Raw genomic sequence first — 16870 nt, 5'->3', positions numbered from 1 at the left:
GCTATCTTACTGCTAAAGGGTGTGTCACTGTCAATCCTTACATCTTTAATTTGACCTAATTATTCTAGTCGTCAAATGTCAAGAAGTGAAGAGAGATTATTTTGAACAAAGGTCAGGAGCAGCTCAGCTAGCAGCCCCCGAAGTCTTCACACAGCATATGAGACATGCTGCATTTTATAGTAGCTGCTGTTTTCTGTGTTTTTGTGGGTTTGAATAAGAGCTGGGGGCTCAATCAAATTTCAATAACAATTTTGGTTTCCCACGATGATAAAAACAAGATAATCGAGATTCACTGAAGAACATGTGCTCTGCCCTTCCCCTCGAACATCCCTCACTTCAACCTTTAAGAGTGAAGAGGGGGGGAGTAGGTGCCACAGCAAATAGCTAAACTGGCAGTCTGGAGTACTGGGCAATTCCCAGGTGGGTCAATGCACAGGACGGTAGGCTTTACCATGTCATCACCAGGAGCTAAGATCTATGTAGAAAGTTTGAGAGTGTAAAGAAGAAGTTATGCACTGATGGAGAGAGGAGCAGGAGAAGCGTGTGTGTGTGTGTGTGTGTGTGTGTGTGTGTGTGTGTGTGTGTGTGTGTGTGTGTGTGTGTGTGTGTGTGTGTGTGTGTGTGTGTGTGTGTGTGTGTGTGTGTGTGTGTGTGTGTGTGTGTGTGTGTGTGTGTGTGTTAGTAAAACAGAGGGATAGAGTGAGCATGAGGAGAGACAGTGTAGTGATAATGAGCTTATGTTTGCCAGGATAAACAATGAGTGACATCGGTCATAATAAAATATAAGCCCAAGTCTTAACTCTATAAGGATGAAGGCTTAAAAAAGGCGGAATGATAGATTAGATCTGCAGCCAGTGATAAAATGAAAGTGGTGGAGGACTTTATTTCTTTTACTTACTTTTTAATAACACAGTGCAAAAATATATCTTCAGTTTAATAAGAAAGTATCATCATCAAAATGAAGTAAAAGTCCTTTAAGTGACCTAAAGTGAAGTACTGATGCAGTGAATGCTTCCAGTCAGTCAGTGATTCCAAACGGCAGAAGGGGGGCTATACAAAACAACACACTTTATTTTTGGATGCAGTCTCTGAGGGAATATGAGCTCTGAGTCTGGGGAGTCATTGTAGTCACTGGATCGCCTGCAGGGCGAGTGTGTGGGGTCATGTTGTCATCGCCCTCAGCTCTGCAGAGGGTGATCCGGTTACCGGGCTGGATATCCTGAGCAGCGCTATCAGTTAGCCGAGCAATCAGTGTAGACTGTGTGTTGTGGTTTTTTGGTGATCAGAGGGAGGAGGGGCTCTGTGGTGTTATTCGCTCGACTCACCGATGGAGTATGTTCATCTGGCCCTGTCAGAGTGTGAGTGTGGTACAGTGGTAACACTTTGTGGTTTTGGTAGTCAGGTGAGTAATAAGGCAGGTTGTTGCGACAGGCCTAATGTTAAATGTGAGCATGTTTTTGTGGTCTGGAGGGTGTGTTTTCATGTCTGGCTGTAAGATTTAAAATAAATAACATGACTGTATATATTTGTTGCTATATTGATCAATATCAGGATTTATCATTATTATCTCTGACAGTCTTCAGAGATAACAAAGGACTCCTGGAGGAACCAGCTGGTACATGAGGTTAAGTTTAGCACCAAATTTATTAACATGTTCTAAAGTTGACTTGTGCATATTCTTAAGGCTATACTATTTCATCCAATGTATGCAGTATCATAAACACTAAATTGCGTTGTGAATTGTGTTGATCACAATCCCATATGTTGATAATCTCATTGATAACTTCCATTTTGAATGTGCCTCAGACCTTGAGTCTCAGAAGTACTCTGTGACATTTAACTGTCTTTGTGTGTCTTATCTCTTGCAGATCAGCAGTTCCTCCAGTCAGACATGAGGAGCCCCTCAGGCCTGGGTTGCTGAGCAGCTGAGGTCAGAGTTCAAGTGCTTGTGCAGGCAGTCATGGCTGACAGAGAGGGGGCGCCCGTCGCCCCTGGCCAGGTGTACATCGAGGTGGAGTACGACTATGAATACAAGGCCAAAGACAAGATGGTGACCATCCGCCAGGGAGAGTGGTACATGCTGGTGAAGAAGACCAATGAGGACTGGTGGCAGGTAAGGAAGGAGGAGGGCACAAAGGCCTTTTACGTGCCGGCGCAGTACGTTAGGGAGGTGCGTCGGGCCCTCATGCCCCCACAGAAGCCCACTTTAAGGGCAAAGCCCACTGTTTTGGATATTTGTCGGGCTTCTAATGAAAACCTCAACAGACCCCCGCTGGAAATGTCCAGCTTTGGGCGTCCTTCACCCTCCTCCACCCCGTCCCCATCCTCTGATCGGGTCACTCCTCCCGCTCTGCCCAAGGATGCTAACCAGAACCTGGGGAGCCCCCTTCACTGCAAGGTGGTGGCCGAACTGGTACTTCTTCACAACAACAATAACCACCACCATGCCAACAACTCCACGTTGCCGAGGACACGGGCAGACTCGCCTCCACTCAAAGGAGGGAACAACTACAACAAAAGTCCAAACAGCGACAAGACATCCCCACCGAGTGAACTGCCGGGAGAGGGTCTGAACAAGCTCCATAATGACTCAGAGTCTGGAGACGAACTGAGCAGCAGTTCTACAGAACACATGCAGGTAAGAAGCTGCCTCACTCCTTTAAGAAATGGCGTAGGTCCTAGTTTTTTCAATGTGTGTTTGAGGTCTGTCTCTGTTACTTTGCAAACAGGAAATTTGAAGCACTGACCCCCAGGAGCCGCCTTGGTTTTGCCCTTCTTTGTAATCTCGTTTGTGTCCTCAGTTTTGTTCCTTTTCTTCCTCTCTCTTTGCTTTATTTTCCGCCCTGCGCTCATTTGTTCTCTCGGGCTGGCTGCAGATAACCACCCTTGTCCCCATCTGATTCTGTGATATTGGCTGTTCAGAGATTGCATGTTCGTCATTCCCCGTCTCTCGCTGAGCCACATTCATCCATCAGCCCCTACACCGCCTGCCCTACCTCAAACAATTTTGTGCCTCATTTGCCAGATTGGAAGAAAGCAGCAACAGTTGCGGGTGCTTATTAAATCTTCTGCTGTTGCCCAAGGAGCATAATTTGTCTGGCTCGTACAGATGTGAGGGTTTTTTTGCGGGGGCTGTTGCAATTGGGTCATTGAAGACTAAATGGTACGTTCACAGCTCACTGTGTAATAGAGGGTTCTGTAATTGAGAGCCATTAGCCACATTTGGTACCAGAAAATGCCAAACACAACTGATAGGTTGTGTTATTGTGCTGTTGAGACTTGTGCTTTCTGAAGTCCTTCTAGAACACTGATGTTTGTTGAGGTATTACAGCAAAAAGGAATAGTTTGTTGCGGATCATCTGCAACAGGTTACATGTCTGTTCAAAGCATCAGATCAGTTCTGTGTCAAGTCCATCTCCGATCCGCCACGGCACCAATTCTTAAAGGTTTCTAGTCTAGTCAATGTATTTACTTCGACTGGATCCACTCCGCTGTGTTCTGGCTGTGTCTCTGATCTGGTAGGTCGGAGCCCTCCGGATCAGAGATGGAAGACTTCTGTTTTCGCTGAATGCTGGAGCAAGACACATCTATCTGCACAGAGCAGATCGAGCGGGACAGGAAGTCAGGCATCAAAACAAAATGAAAACATCCAGTTAATTATCAGAATAAAACACTCCAGATTTTTTTTCAACGTAACTACCAAAACAAACCGTCATGATGAGCGGAGCCAGGTCTGGAGTCAACATGTCAGAGGTTTTCAGAGGACCATAAAGGCAACATGGATGAGTAGGAGTCAGATATTCAGTAATGCAGTAGTTACCGCAGGAAAACCTTGGTCTCGTGACTCCAGCTGTCCGGCGGTCCATCTCCATGCTCTGTTCTGAAAACACAACCACAGGTTGTTGATGGATGAGAGAGCACAGAGCTAGACCGCAGCGGATCAGACATGGACCATACACAGATTTGGTGGAAGGCCAATGTAAGACCATCCACTGCACTACCTCTAAAAACACACTGGAAAACTGTGCTGTAAAACAGAAACTTCCCTCTCTAAGAGGACTTATTTAGCACCACTGCTAAACTATTCTACCTCAAAATGAACATGCTTCATATTATGAGTGAGTGTTTTGGTACACCAGTCATGCACACACCATTTAACGAGGCACCGGATTTCTGAACCAAAGCAGCAGTGTTTCACGTTGGGCTGATGTTAGTTCTGCATGCAGAAATTGCTCAAATAGTAGCCTCCCTCCTTCTTTTGCAGTCAGATAGTGAGCTTTAAAAAGCAGTGAGAACAGACTACAGGGACAGCAAATCACGTTAGTTTATCGTGTTGAGTTAACAGCTGCAAGTCAAGGCTGATGTCTTTTGTTTTCATCCAGAAACAGTCGTGACAGGGGGAGGGATGAATGAGAAAAGGACACTGTGACTAAACCAAATGCAGGGAACCCATAGGAAGGGGTATGTCCTCACCCCCTCTTCAAAAGTATTGGCTTCCCTTCCATATTAAAACTTTTACTGACTGAAATGAGGTCAGCAACATCTTAAGAAGTCCCTGTTCTAAGGGCTGGAAATGCTGATTAATGTAGATGTTGGAGCAAGCATAGTAAAAACTCTTAGTTTTGAAGCTAGTCTCTCCCTGCTCATGCAGTCCCTGCATTGATAACTCAGGCCTCCATCTCCATCATATCTGTCTCTTCGCTGTGTGCCAGGAGAGCAAGTGGAAGGCAGCAGGAACTGAGACGCATCCTCCTTCGTCTGCAGCGGAGGTAGATCAAAGTCGAAAAAAAGGAGGAGATTTCCAGACAGTGGGAGTCCAAGCTGCACCGCTCTTCTGAGCCATTTTTGGGGGTGGCTGTATCCAGGCAGGGTCAGCTTGTTTGAAGGCTCCAAGTGCTGCTTGTGTTCTTTGTTCCACAGGCTGCAGCAGCCTCCTCCACTGTGGAGCGAACAAAGAGAGACGGGCTTGAATGGAAAGTAGGTCATATCTGCCGAGGATCAGTCTGTTGCCCCCAGTCGCCCCGCCGTGGGGACCACTGTGTGAGGGGAGTGTGAATGCCATGTGTGATGCACCGTGTGAAGGAAAGGGAAAGTGAGAATAGAAGCATGCTAACACGGTTTACAACTTCAGAGCACCACAAACAGGGCGGCTAAATGGTTTGTAGGTTGGAAGTGACAAACCTCAAAATCCCCCATCAAGGCTAGAAAAGCGCTGTTTGTCTCTGATGCCGCCTGCCTTCACCAACCTTTTTGAATTCATTTCGCGCTTGTCAAATCACACGGGCCAAAATAAACACACATTTCACTCTCAGGCATTTACATTTGCATGGGCAGCTCTTTGCAATTTTTGTGTCAGGCTACAGTACGCTGGAGGGGTGGATAAGAAACAGACAGCAGACAGAAATCAGCGCTCAAAGCGGTCTGCGGTCACTGGGGCAGGTGGAACCCACTCCCTCACTCTTTGTGCCTTTGTAGTGTTGTTTTAGTACGTCCTGTTTGGCCCGTTGCCAGGCAAATGAATGACCCTGCAAAAAAACAACAATTCTTTCAACTCCACCACTTCCACTGCTTCCTGTCATTGCTCGGGCTGCAGACAAACCGGGCCTGCAAAAGAGAGAAAAACAAGGAATCTGGTGACATGATGTACTTAATACATAGATAGTTGTTGTTTCAATCAAACTGTAAACCAAAAGATTGAAAAGGACCATCGAATCATAGTTGTGAAAAAGTTGCACAAGTATGTACCGAGTTTTTTAGAGTTGGAAAAACAAACTTTATCTGATAAACTCCACCTCTCTGGAAAGGCAATGGGACGATAGAAGTGATGGAGAAGACAGCGGAGCAAAAACACCACACTGAGGTATGATGCACAGCTGCATCCCCATCTCTGCTTGACACTACAATGCTCCCAGCTCTAACAAGTGGTGAATGTGACGTCAACTACAATACTTCTTGGCCACACCACACCAGACCATACACCATGCCTTGTTTTGAAAATGCTGAGCTTATTTTGAATATCCAGAGTAAGCTGGAGGTTTGAATTCAAGTTTAATGCCATTTGGTTGGATTCAATTTAAAAGATAAGATAAGATAATATAAGATACTCCTTTATTCGTCCCACAACAGGGAAATTCATGGAGTTACAGCAGCAGACAAAAAGGTGTACAGTACAAGAATATATATAGAAAATAAATGTTCCTCAAAGACAATAGATTGGCAATAATTCTCCTGTCAGCCACCACCTCCACAGGGACTGAGCTGGCCTTCTTCACCTGTTAGTTCAGTTAGTTCTCCAAAGTTCATGGGTATCAATTGGCTGGTGATTCTCGTAGTAGTTGTCCAAGTTGGCGTCCTCATCACGTCACAGCTGCAGCCCATCACCTCAGTCTTGTGACGTCATTGAAAGGAAACCAAGCTCCTTCTCTGTGTGCACCTCAGGAAATCTGTGTTTAAACTATCGGACAAACCAGACATGACTAAACCCATTCCCTATTTCCCATGTAAGAACCAGTCCAAATAAAGAGAAAAGAAAGGAAAAGAAGAGGAGGCTTAAAGTACTAATCAATCCCAACACATGCTATGTATTCTTTTAGACTTGTGGCTTGGTTTCAGAATGAGGCTATGATCCTTACACCCTGCCAACTGGCTGACTTTGGTATATTTAGAATAATGTCTTCAATGTCCCTGAGAAATATAAATAATTATTAGCAAACTCAGGCAATTTTTAAGGTTGTAATATTTAGAATAGAAATGGACAGTCATTACATATTGAAGTTAAAGTTGTGCTTTAACCGAGTGTAAATTAAAGATGTTTAAATAAAAAAATTGTTGACTTTTGACCCTAAGATCAATAAGAATGTCAGAAAAGACAAAACTTGAAACTAAAAGTCACAGCGAGGTGTCGTGTTCTTCAAGCTCTTCCTTCACCAAAACACCCTTCCTTCCACAAACACAGCCCCCCCTCTCCCCTGTCCCCTCTCACACATTCACTCTGCATAGAAGCTGCTTGGATGCATTGACGGACGGCGGGATGGATGGATTTGTCGCTGTCATGCTTCCGCTCGACTGCCAGCTGGCCACCTCTAATTGATTAGATTTGATCTCTGGGTGACGATTAACGCCTGTGTGCGTCTGCATGCTTTCCATATGTAATTTGCTTATCTCTGGGACTGTGGCAGCAGCAGACCGCTGGAGCCCACTCCCCTCCTCTCTCCTCTAAGCACCACGAGGGGCTGCCGGGGCTTGCTGACACCCCTCCCTGCGAAAAGCACAGCTCCTCTGCTCTTAAAGGATTGGGAAAATAAACCTCTTTTCCACACTTCTCAAGAGGCTGGCAGAGGGATGAAGAGTTTATTTTCTTTAGAAATGTGAAAAACCATATGATTTTAAGCCTGTTTTTCACATAAACATGTTGGGTTCCTTTACAGCTATTCTCTCTCAGAGGGATGTTTGCTCTGTTTTAGAACTCGACATGAAAACATGCCCACACAGAGCTGCATCCTCACAAAGAGAGTTACATTGAATCAGGTTATTTTGGAATCCATTTACTCATATCTTCCTAAAGTGGGGAAAGTCCTTTTGATGGTGAGTCGTGCTTTTCTGGCCAAAACACGCTGACTTAATAAGCGGAAGAAGGTTCCTCTTTGGGATTGTGTGAGAGGTTGGATTGTTGTTTTGTACTCTTAAGATGTGTCACGGAGGGGGAAGATGCGGTGGCCCTGGATGTGTTTGTGTCTGTGGCTTTGCACCGTGGAGCCATGCGGGCTGCTCTGCGCTCACTCACTGTCTGATTAGACAGACCTTTAGAGGCCTTCATGCCCCCGCCCTTTATAACCATTTCACACGCCCCAAACATGGCATCCATCGCCGGCTGGCCCAGCCTTCCTTCACAATTCTGTCACATTTAGCTGCTGAGGAACTCCCTGTAGTCTGTAACATGCAGCGCTCCGTGTTAACAATAAAAGCAGTAATTCCCTGAGATTACTAGCTAGATCAGCCTCAGAATAAGACGTCTTCCAGTATGGCATGTCATGCTTCAAAGAAATCTCTTGCGCTTTAAGGATGCCTATAGCCACAGTGACATAACTGGCTTGTAAATGTATCCGGACAGAATCTCAAAGGGTTTCAAAACAAAAGGAAACAGCTGAGTGGAGGCCAGAGTGTGTCTGTGAGCCTGCTGTGTGGTCTTCCTGCTAGCTGGCAGTGCCTACAGGAGATAGAGAGAGAGAGAGAGCGAGAGGAGGAGGGTGTTGTTGTAGTGAGATGAGGACAAAGTGTGAGAGCCCTGGGCCCTGACAGAGCTGCTGCTGCAGCCCCGTGAGACGGCAGGGACCCGGGGACAGAAGGCCAGACATATATGTTTTCATGTTTGGGTGAATCTGGAGATTAGTGGTAGCCTGTGGGCCGTGAGCCTCTGAATGACTGCTTCTCTATGATGAATGACTTAAAAGAGCAACATTACAAGGCCACCATTAAAGATAAAGGAGAGCACTAAAAGTGGATGTCATGAATGTCTGAGCGTGTGTTAGAATGCATTCAGATGGATTGTTCATCCTGTGCTGTTGTTTCAACACGGCTTGGCTCGGCTAAGCTGTGTGTTTGCTGACTTGTGCAACAGAGCAAAGGCTGAGTGTGTATCAGGGGCTCAGCGGTGCGTTGAAATAGACTGAGATGTGGGGGTTGTTAGGACTCCTAAGTGCACTTTGAAATTGTTCACTCCTAGAAAGGTTTGATCATTTTACTACTACTTTTTTTGGTGCAGTGTAGTGGGCCTTTTTTGGACAGTGATGTAATTTGTCTTTCAAAAAAACCTTGTCTGATTTTTAAGGCTGAGAAAGAATTAAGAGTGGATTTAAGGGATACTGTTAAGTGAACAGGTGGTTATGCAAATTAGAACCACACAAGGGTGAGCAAGAGGCAGACAGTCAAGTTCTACCCTGTAACGTAACATAAGCAACCGTGCACTCACCGCTATCCCACTTCTTCAGCCGGACATGAGTTTAATTTTAAGAGACCCCACACCTAATGACAAATAAAGACAGTTTTACTGATGTTTCCGACGTCCATCAAAGTTTATGCTTTGCCATCTTCTCTCCCTGGCAGCTTTTGTTGTGCTGCCTTCTTCAGTCAGCTTCCCGATTGGCCATTGATTCATTCAATGTTCCAATCCACAGAGCGCATGCTCATCTGTCCTCTTTGTTTCCATCACACAACTGGATGTAGTACCACTTGAAAATCTGGAAAGTTAATCTCAAGAAGCATCATATATTTGGGCCTTTGCTGACTTAAGTTGGAAGGGGGTATCAGGCCCAAAATCAGCATGATTATCTTACAGTATGTACTCGGCCTTTCCCAGCTTCCAACTAAAGACATAAGCAACTTCACACAAATTACTAATTTTGTTTAACTTACTAGAGATGCTCTCACCAGCTCTGCTACCTGCGGGTAGCAGAGCAACAGGATGTTGCTCCACTTTCCCTAACAGAGATGGTTGGGGTTCAGTAGCTCCTCAGGCTGCTCTCCCATCATTGCCCCCTTACTGTTAATATTTCCCCAATCTAAGGACCAACCTGAAACAGACACAAAGGGTTTTGCCAGCGTGTCAACAAGTAAGAGTGAAATGGCCGGAATCCGTTACGTGGATTGAATTGATATGGCGTTGTCATCATGTTGTCCCTTTCACTTTATTTTAGAATGATCTACCACTATTATGGGGTTTTGACCAATCAGAATCAGGTATTGAATACAGCAGGGTAACAATAATCAGTTACTGACATGGAGACCTGTTCAGGAATTTTGTTAAACTGGAATAAAGACGACCTTTTCTTTGTGGATTGTGCAGCAACAGGTGCTCATAAGGCTGCATTTTTAAAACAAATACCTTAATTGAAGAATATTTAACATTTCATATTCTCAACCAGTGCCACTACTATCAACTCAGCTGTCATGACAACATACAGTATTTATACCCCAAAGCACTGTTTTCTGCATGATTTGTTCATCAAATTATTTATTTTTTTGTTACAGGCAAAAAAAAAAAAAAGACTTTTGATACCAATATATTTGTGATCACTTTTTAATCAACATGATAATACTTGCCAACTGATATATCTGTCTTGCTCTTGCTCTCTCCAACGTGAAGCAGAATGTGTGCATTGTTCTCATAAAGGACAGCATGCTGGCTGATCACAGAGCCTTTCAGATCCCGGGAAGCTCTTCAGTTTACTGTACAGAAAGGACCTGTTTCCTAACATCATCACGCCACAATAACCGGCTAATTACAAGTTGTGCTCACCGATTCTTCTGCCTGCAGAGTCTACAGTTTGTCCCAGAGTTGTCTTTATGACCAATCACCAGAACTAGCTTAAATCTTTTGAAGTAAGTACAAGAGAGTGCATGCTTTTATTACATAATGAGCTAGTAAATACCACCACATACGAGAGCGAGCAGTGCTGTAAAGTGTATCCTTCTCCTGTTGGTTGAGCCTCGTAAGCTGGAGCTCCGCCGAGAGTCTTACTCCTGATCGGGCTGAAAAGGAGGCCCCTGCTTGTTTTCCAGTGCATACTTGAAATTCCTGCCTCAGTGCCTACACACATACACACAGTCACACATAGTGAGGCAAGCTAAGTCAATGAAGGTCTGCTGTCCGCTCAGAAGCAAAGCACTGGACCTTCCACTAATTTAATATTAAACCCGAGCCAATAGTGCATCTGCTGTGTTCATGTGTGTGAGTGTCTGTCTGCTCATCCGCCTGCCTGCATTCTTTCTACTTCTGCTCTCTTTCCTGTGTCTGGGCCTCTTAGTTTCTCTTCTACTTTTCTCCCTCACTCTGTCTCAGTTGCTTCCTCTTCCACGGTCAGTCTCGTGTTCCCCTCTGCTCACCTGTCTCTCTCTTCAACCTTTGTACTGAATCATGTTGTCAGACGTGCTCTCAGTGAGGAATCTTAGATCCCCCTTGTCTGCACTCCAACCTATGACCACCTTTTTTTTTTTTCTTCCCCACATCCCCTCCTGATCCATGCTCCTGTGATATAACAAGAGGATTAAACCCACAAGCCCCCGGGGCCTGAGCCTTCAAGAAGACCACAAGAGCTAATGTTGACATCAGGCTCTGGGTTTAGGAGAATTGTGTCTGTTGTGCAAGGTGAAGGATTACACCTTTGTAATTCTTCTCTAAGTGGTGGATAATGGTAAACATATAATCCACTCTTCAGACCTTTTTTATGTAAGTTGAATGTGTAGATTTCCAGTTGAAGTCGTTTTGAGTTGAAGCAGTCAGTGATGCCTAAAAGATGTAATGAAATATTTATTGATGACCTTTTTTTGTTTTTGGAACACAGAGGAAACCCCTTTTATAACACATCATATCTCATGTCTCCAATCAGGGTTGGGGTGACTCATCTGCATCATTTATTATGGAAACACTTCCCTTTGCATAACATGCGTCACAGCGTCACTGTCCCTATTTTAAACATGGGTTCCCCACTGAATGAGCTAAAAATACTCCCCTATGATCATCTTTCATTAAACAGTGAGAATGTTTTATGCCGTGCTATGTGACTGTGGAACTCTTGAAGTAAAGGAATCACAGAGCTTCCTGCCAGGATAGATGTGTCAGCAGGACGACACCTTCTGTTTATTTCTTGTCTGCACCAAAGTATTTCCACGGGTTGGATTATCAATGGAGATGTTTCAATGCCAGTTAATCTAGGGATGTGCCTAAGTAACCAACTTCCTTGTCATTTATACAAAAATTTAAATTCAGATTAACCTACTAGTCTAAAGGTAAGACAACACTCGGAAGAGCCAAAAGTGAACACAATTTATTCAACACAGCTTAACACGGGATCACAGCATCTGCAGGTAAACGTTGTCTAAGTGATATGCTGAGTGTGACTACCATTAGCAGAGCTAGCACCACCACCCTTTGATCCTCCTTGCAGGTTACTTATTGCTCTGAGTCGAGTGGTTATATGCTAATTTAACCAGACACAGCCAACATACAACTTGATCTGCATTCTCTAATGGTATTGCACAAAGACAGACAAAAACTATTACTGGAGCATTTCAAAATGATACCTTAATATGAACAAGAATGACTGCTGAAGTTTGCAGAGTGTCTTTTTGTTTGTGTACCTTAGCTGGTGTGTCATGGTCGACAGCTGACTCCTAAAGCCATTCATGTTTTTGATCTTCTGTGCATTGGTTAAGTTGCAGATGGTTAAACAAATGAACTGTCTTTAAAGGCAACCGCTTTCTGGTAGAGGATGATCCACGTCGAGCAACTAAATCTAACAACGTTTAGTTAGAGGCTGTTGATGTTTGCATTTTGTCCCCTGTTGCTGTTTGTTCACTTATTTTTTGCTTTAGCCGTGCAGGCAGCTACACTACCATAGCTTGTTGTGACGTGTGATCACTTGATGTGTTCTCAGTGCACATGTGCAGCAGTCTGTCCAACCAGGCGTCATCATCATATCAGTGAAGGTGTGTGGACTCTCTAGGTGTGATTTGATTGGTTTTGCAAAATGAGTGACTTTCTCGATATTGTCATTGTAAACCACAATTAAGATATTACCTAAGATGATAATATGATAAAAATAATAGTTACAATAATCATTTTATTTGTAGAGCACCTTTTCAAAAACCAGGTTACAAAGTGCTTCACCTGGGGAGCAAAATAAAACAGGCAGTTCATAAATTCCCGCAAGTCAAGATAAAGAAATGAAACATGTTTTAAAAGACATAAAATTCTCGTAAAAGAACTAAAAGAAGAAGGAATAGTTATTTTTTTTAAATATATTTCTTAAAACGGTTAAACTCACATAAAATAAAATTCAGATAAAATTAGAAAAGGCTCCTCAGTAAAAGTATGTTTTCAGTAGAGATTTAAAATATATAAATATATATATAGCGTCTATACCATATATATTTATATGATGTATATCACACACCCAATAAAAACATCCATCCATCCATTCAGCAAACTCATATAACAGATATGTGTGGCTAGTTACAAAATGAATTACTTTAGCAGTAGATGACTAAATGAGTCAGTTGTACAGTAAAATATTAATGATGGTATTTTACAGTGAATGAATGACTTAGTGTGATTACGAAGTTGATGAATAAATTGACAGTTATTGTTCATTAGATGCATAAATTAACAGTAGTATTGTACAGTGAATTAATGATTTAATAATGAATGAAGAGCTAAGGTACAGTAAGTGAATGCATTAACAGTCATTGTTCAGTGGATAAATTAGTTAGCACAGTGTATTAATAAGTTACAGCTATGATACAGTGATTGAGTTAGATTAATTCATTTGATTTTTGTCAGTCAAAATGTCAGTGTGGTGTTTCAGAAACACTCACTGGTGATTACAACATTTTTCCAGCTGAGAACAAAGTAAGTGGGATGTTCAAGTTATCAGATAACTTTGTGGGAAACCACACTACAGTAGTTACTCATTGGCTATTCAACAGCATTCAAGGTGCCCACATATCTGATATTGATTATTTTGGAGGAGAATTCCTCTTCATGTCCTGCTAGCAAATTGTGATGTGAGATTGGAGTTGAGAATTGTTGTCTACATCTTGATTGTTAACTGCACTTTTATGCAGATTGTTGTTTGAGATTCAGAATACTTTTAATTGCTTTTCATTAGGACCAGTTGGTTCTTGGATTACATTTCGAACTATGCATTCTGCTTGTTATTACCAAAGTCTGCTTAAACCTTACAGGTGATTATAACTAATAACACTTCAAAAAATGTCAAATTTGTCTTCAGATATCTGCATTTCAACATATATTTAAAGAGATGAAAGAGAAATAAGGTAACCCATTCCATAGACAGAACCAGTTTACATGAACACTCTCCCATCACCACTCATTTTACACATTTATTTTGCAGTTTCACTCTCTGGCATGCTCAGGCACTATCTCTACTACACAATCAGATCTTCCCCAAAATAGTCCAATAGCTAGAAACCCCACCACATGACTTCTTGGGCTTCTCTGCAGCTCTATTAGGATGGGGAAATGACTCTTGACTGCACCGATTGTTCTACGAAACAGCAAACTGCAAAACATGGAACCACACAACACAGTTTGTGATTCAAGGTCTCCACCCTGTGTCTCTCAGCTCCGGCATTCATAAAGCCGCTCTGCCTCTCATCCTCTGACGCTGTGTGGCGTTAACTCACACAGCTGATGACGGGGACACATCACCTATTTAATTTGCTCACTCTCTTGCTCCTCTCCTCCTCCCTCCATTGCTCATAGTGCTTTATTCAGTCCCTCCCCTGTCGCTCACTGTCCCCCCTCTCTGGGCCTGGCTCACTGCTGTAGCTCGGTTGACTGGGACAGCATGTACCCAGAAAAGGTAAGAACACTGAAGCTGGCCTGCTTTTGATAGTGCAGTCATTTATTTTCCTCTTGCTTCCTCCCTCTACTTCCCTCTCTGCGTCTGAGCCAGCAACATATCTGGATCTCTCTGTGCTCTGGCTGTTTTTGGTTCCAGTGAGTTTTCCTTGAGCCCCTTCTGCCTGTGACATTTCCACTTCAGACTGACAGCGCCAACTGTTGTCTGAACTATTATGAGTTTGATATGGTGTCGGGGCACGTGTGGGAGTACTTGTGTGGGATTTATTTAGCCAGTAACTTGACCCCACCCCCCCCTCTCTGTGTTATCCACAGAGGTCTGTGTTTGCATACAAGTGATGGAGGCACTAGGCCATGTTAAAATGCATCAGTTATGCAGTTACATAACTGATGCTGGCTATACCCAGAACCTTTTAAACAGCTGCTAGTCATTTTTCCCCCTGCAGCCTCCTGCTTTGGAGCAGCAGACAGGTTCGGCTATGCTTAGACGCAAACCTCTGAGGATCTGGGGGACCATTACTCTTAGTATCTCTTACAAATCTGTGTGTGTTAGATGTGTGTGGCTATTAGCACAGTTACATCAACTGAAGCCCTTTAGATGTCCCTTACTGGGTATAAGAGCGTTTTTGGCCTCTGCAGTGTTACGCAGTGTTATGCAGCGCTTTCTATTGTGGTGTGCCCCATTTCCGATTTCTCCTATTACCACTGAATCCACCTTAAGGGATCAGAGTCAGCAGAGCGCTAAAGTGGAGCACCATCACTCCTCACAGAGCTCAGCTTTGTGTTTATTTCCCTCTCCCTGTTTCCGCCCACGCTGGTGTTTTGCCTGCATCAGAACTGACGGATATTTGAATGTTACATGAATCAAAAAAAAGAAAAAAGAAATTCATGTCAAAAGGCTCCTCATGTTTTAGAGATTTTAGTTTCACATCTCTTTGGTCCAAAAGAACCGAAGAGAGGTAATGGCATGTAGGACAATGTGTGTAACACCAGGCTGGATCATGTGCAGCTAGCTCTCTATGAAATAACTTTCAACTGTTGTTCATGAAATACTTTTCTGTCCTAACCCCCTCTTGCATTCCTCCAGCAGTTTTATGGCTGCTCTGTGACTTGTTGCATGTGCAGCAGCTTATAAATTTAGGTTATTTAATATAACAATACTGCACATCATTTCACATCACTGAGAATGTTTGAGAGCTGCCTGTAGATTCTCTTCCTTCACTGTTTTCCTCAGGAGAGGTGTAGCTCCTGCTAGTTGCTTCTCTGTGCAAGGACCGGTGGAAGCGTCAGAGCGTAGGCGTCTTTAAGCGTCATGAGGCATGTATTGTCTCTGTCATATGCCACTGCTATCACTAATTACTCAGCGTGTGCTGCCAAGGAGGCAAAAGATGAGCTGTGAAACTATCAGCTTTGGCATACTTGTACAAGGGTTCGTGTTGCCAGAGGTCATTCGCTGTGAAAAAGGATAAGTGGGTCTGCCACTATAATCTAACAGATGTCTGCTTAAAAAGTACAGGGGTGTGGAAAGGTGTAATTAAGCTATGGTTGCTTTACATGCTATTTATTGTCGTAAGATCGTTTACATGATATTCTACAAAGAGCTACGCCCAATATTTTATATGATGCTCTACAAATGTCCAATATGCTGTTATGAAAGCTCATCACCACTGCTCTGTTTTCACATTTAGCATCCTCTACAAACACAAAAGGTAGCATTTGTTTGGTTCTGCTTCCATAGACTCTATAGAAACTCTACCAAGATTAGGGGTGGGACTAAATATTGATATGGCAATGTTTTGTCATCTTGACTCATGGGATATTATCAATCCATTTTGCACCAAATATTAACTTATTGTTTTTAATTTTCAAATGGCAACCCCTGGTGTTGAAAAATGAGGCCACTGTGGAAGTGCAGAATGCTGCAGTTCCTTGAGTATACACCTGAGGCTGGGTCCAAAAGCCAAGGAGACCCCATTAGGCCCCATGTTAAAATGCTCATTTTTACAGCACAGTTAATCATGTTTACAGGCTCGTTAAAAATGTGTCTTTTAACAGAACCATTGAGCTGATGCCTCAAGAAAACAGTTTGCATAATTTGCAAGGAACCCATCAGTGCCTGTTTCAGGGTACCCATTTGCTTCTATTTAAAACGTCAATTTATTGACTGGCTTAAGGTACCCCATAGGTGGTGCTTTAAGGCACTTTTGAGCTTACACTTACACTTGAGCAACTATTTCAAGGTTCCTCTTAGTGGTTGTTTCAAGTTACCTTTAAGCAATTATTTCAAGGTACCCTTAAGCTGCCCTTCAATGGCTTTAACTGTGTCGTGTTACAATCTACCTTTTAATAGCTGTTTCCAAATACCTGTCAGCATGTGTTTCAAGGTATTCCTATGCAGCCATGTCAAGGTACCTGTCAGTGTTTGTCTTATGGTGTATTTTCTGCTAAATCTAGGTTAGAAAACAGCTGTGTTAAGTTGAGTAACCAAAT

General features: G+C 43.3%; 1 protein-coding gene across 1 annotated transcript in view; it reads left to right on the top strand.

The window, feature by feature from the left end:
- arhgap12b (Rho GTPase activating protein 12b) overlaps positions 1-16870 on the top strand; it is a 75860-nt gene that overhangs the window by 5325 nt on the left and 53665 nt on the right. Inside the window, 1 exon segment of the mRNA XM_034706332.1 lies at positions 1869-2638. Coding sequence (XP_034562223.1) covers positions 1961-2638 — 678 coding nt within the window. The 5' untranslated portion in view covers positions 1869-1960.

The sequence above is a fragment of the Notolabrus celidotus genome, chromosome 17, assembly GCF_009762535.1.
Source record: "Notolabrus celidotus isolate fNotCel1 chromosome 17, fNotCel1.pri, whole genome shotgun sequence".
In the NCBI taxonomy this organism is placed as follows: Eukaryota; Metazoa; Chordata; class Actinopteri; order Labriformes; family Labridae; genus Notolabrus; species Notolabrus celidotus.
Note: the sequence above shows the minus strand (reverse complement) of the source record. Positions and strands in the feature narration are given on the sequence as shown.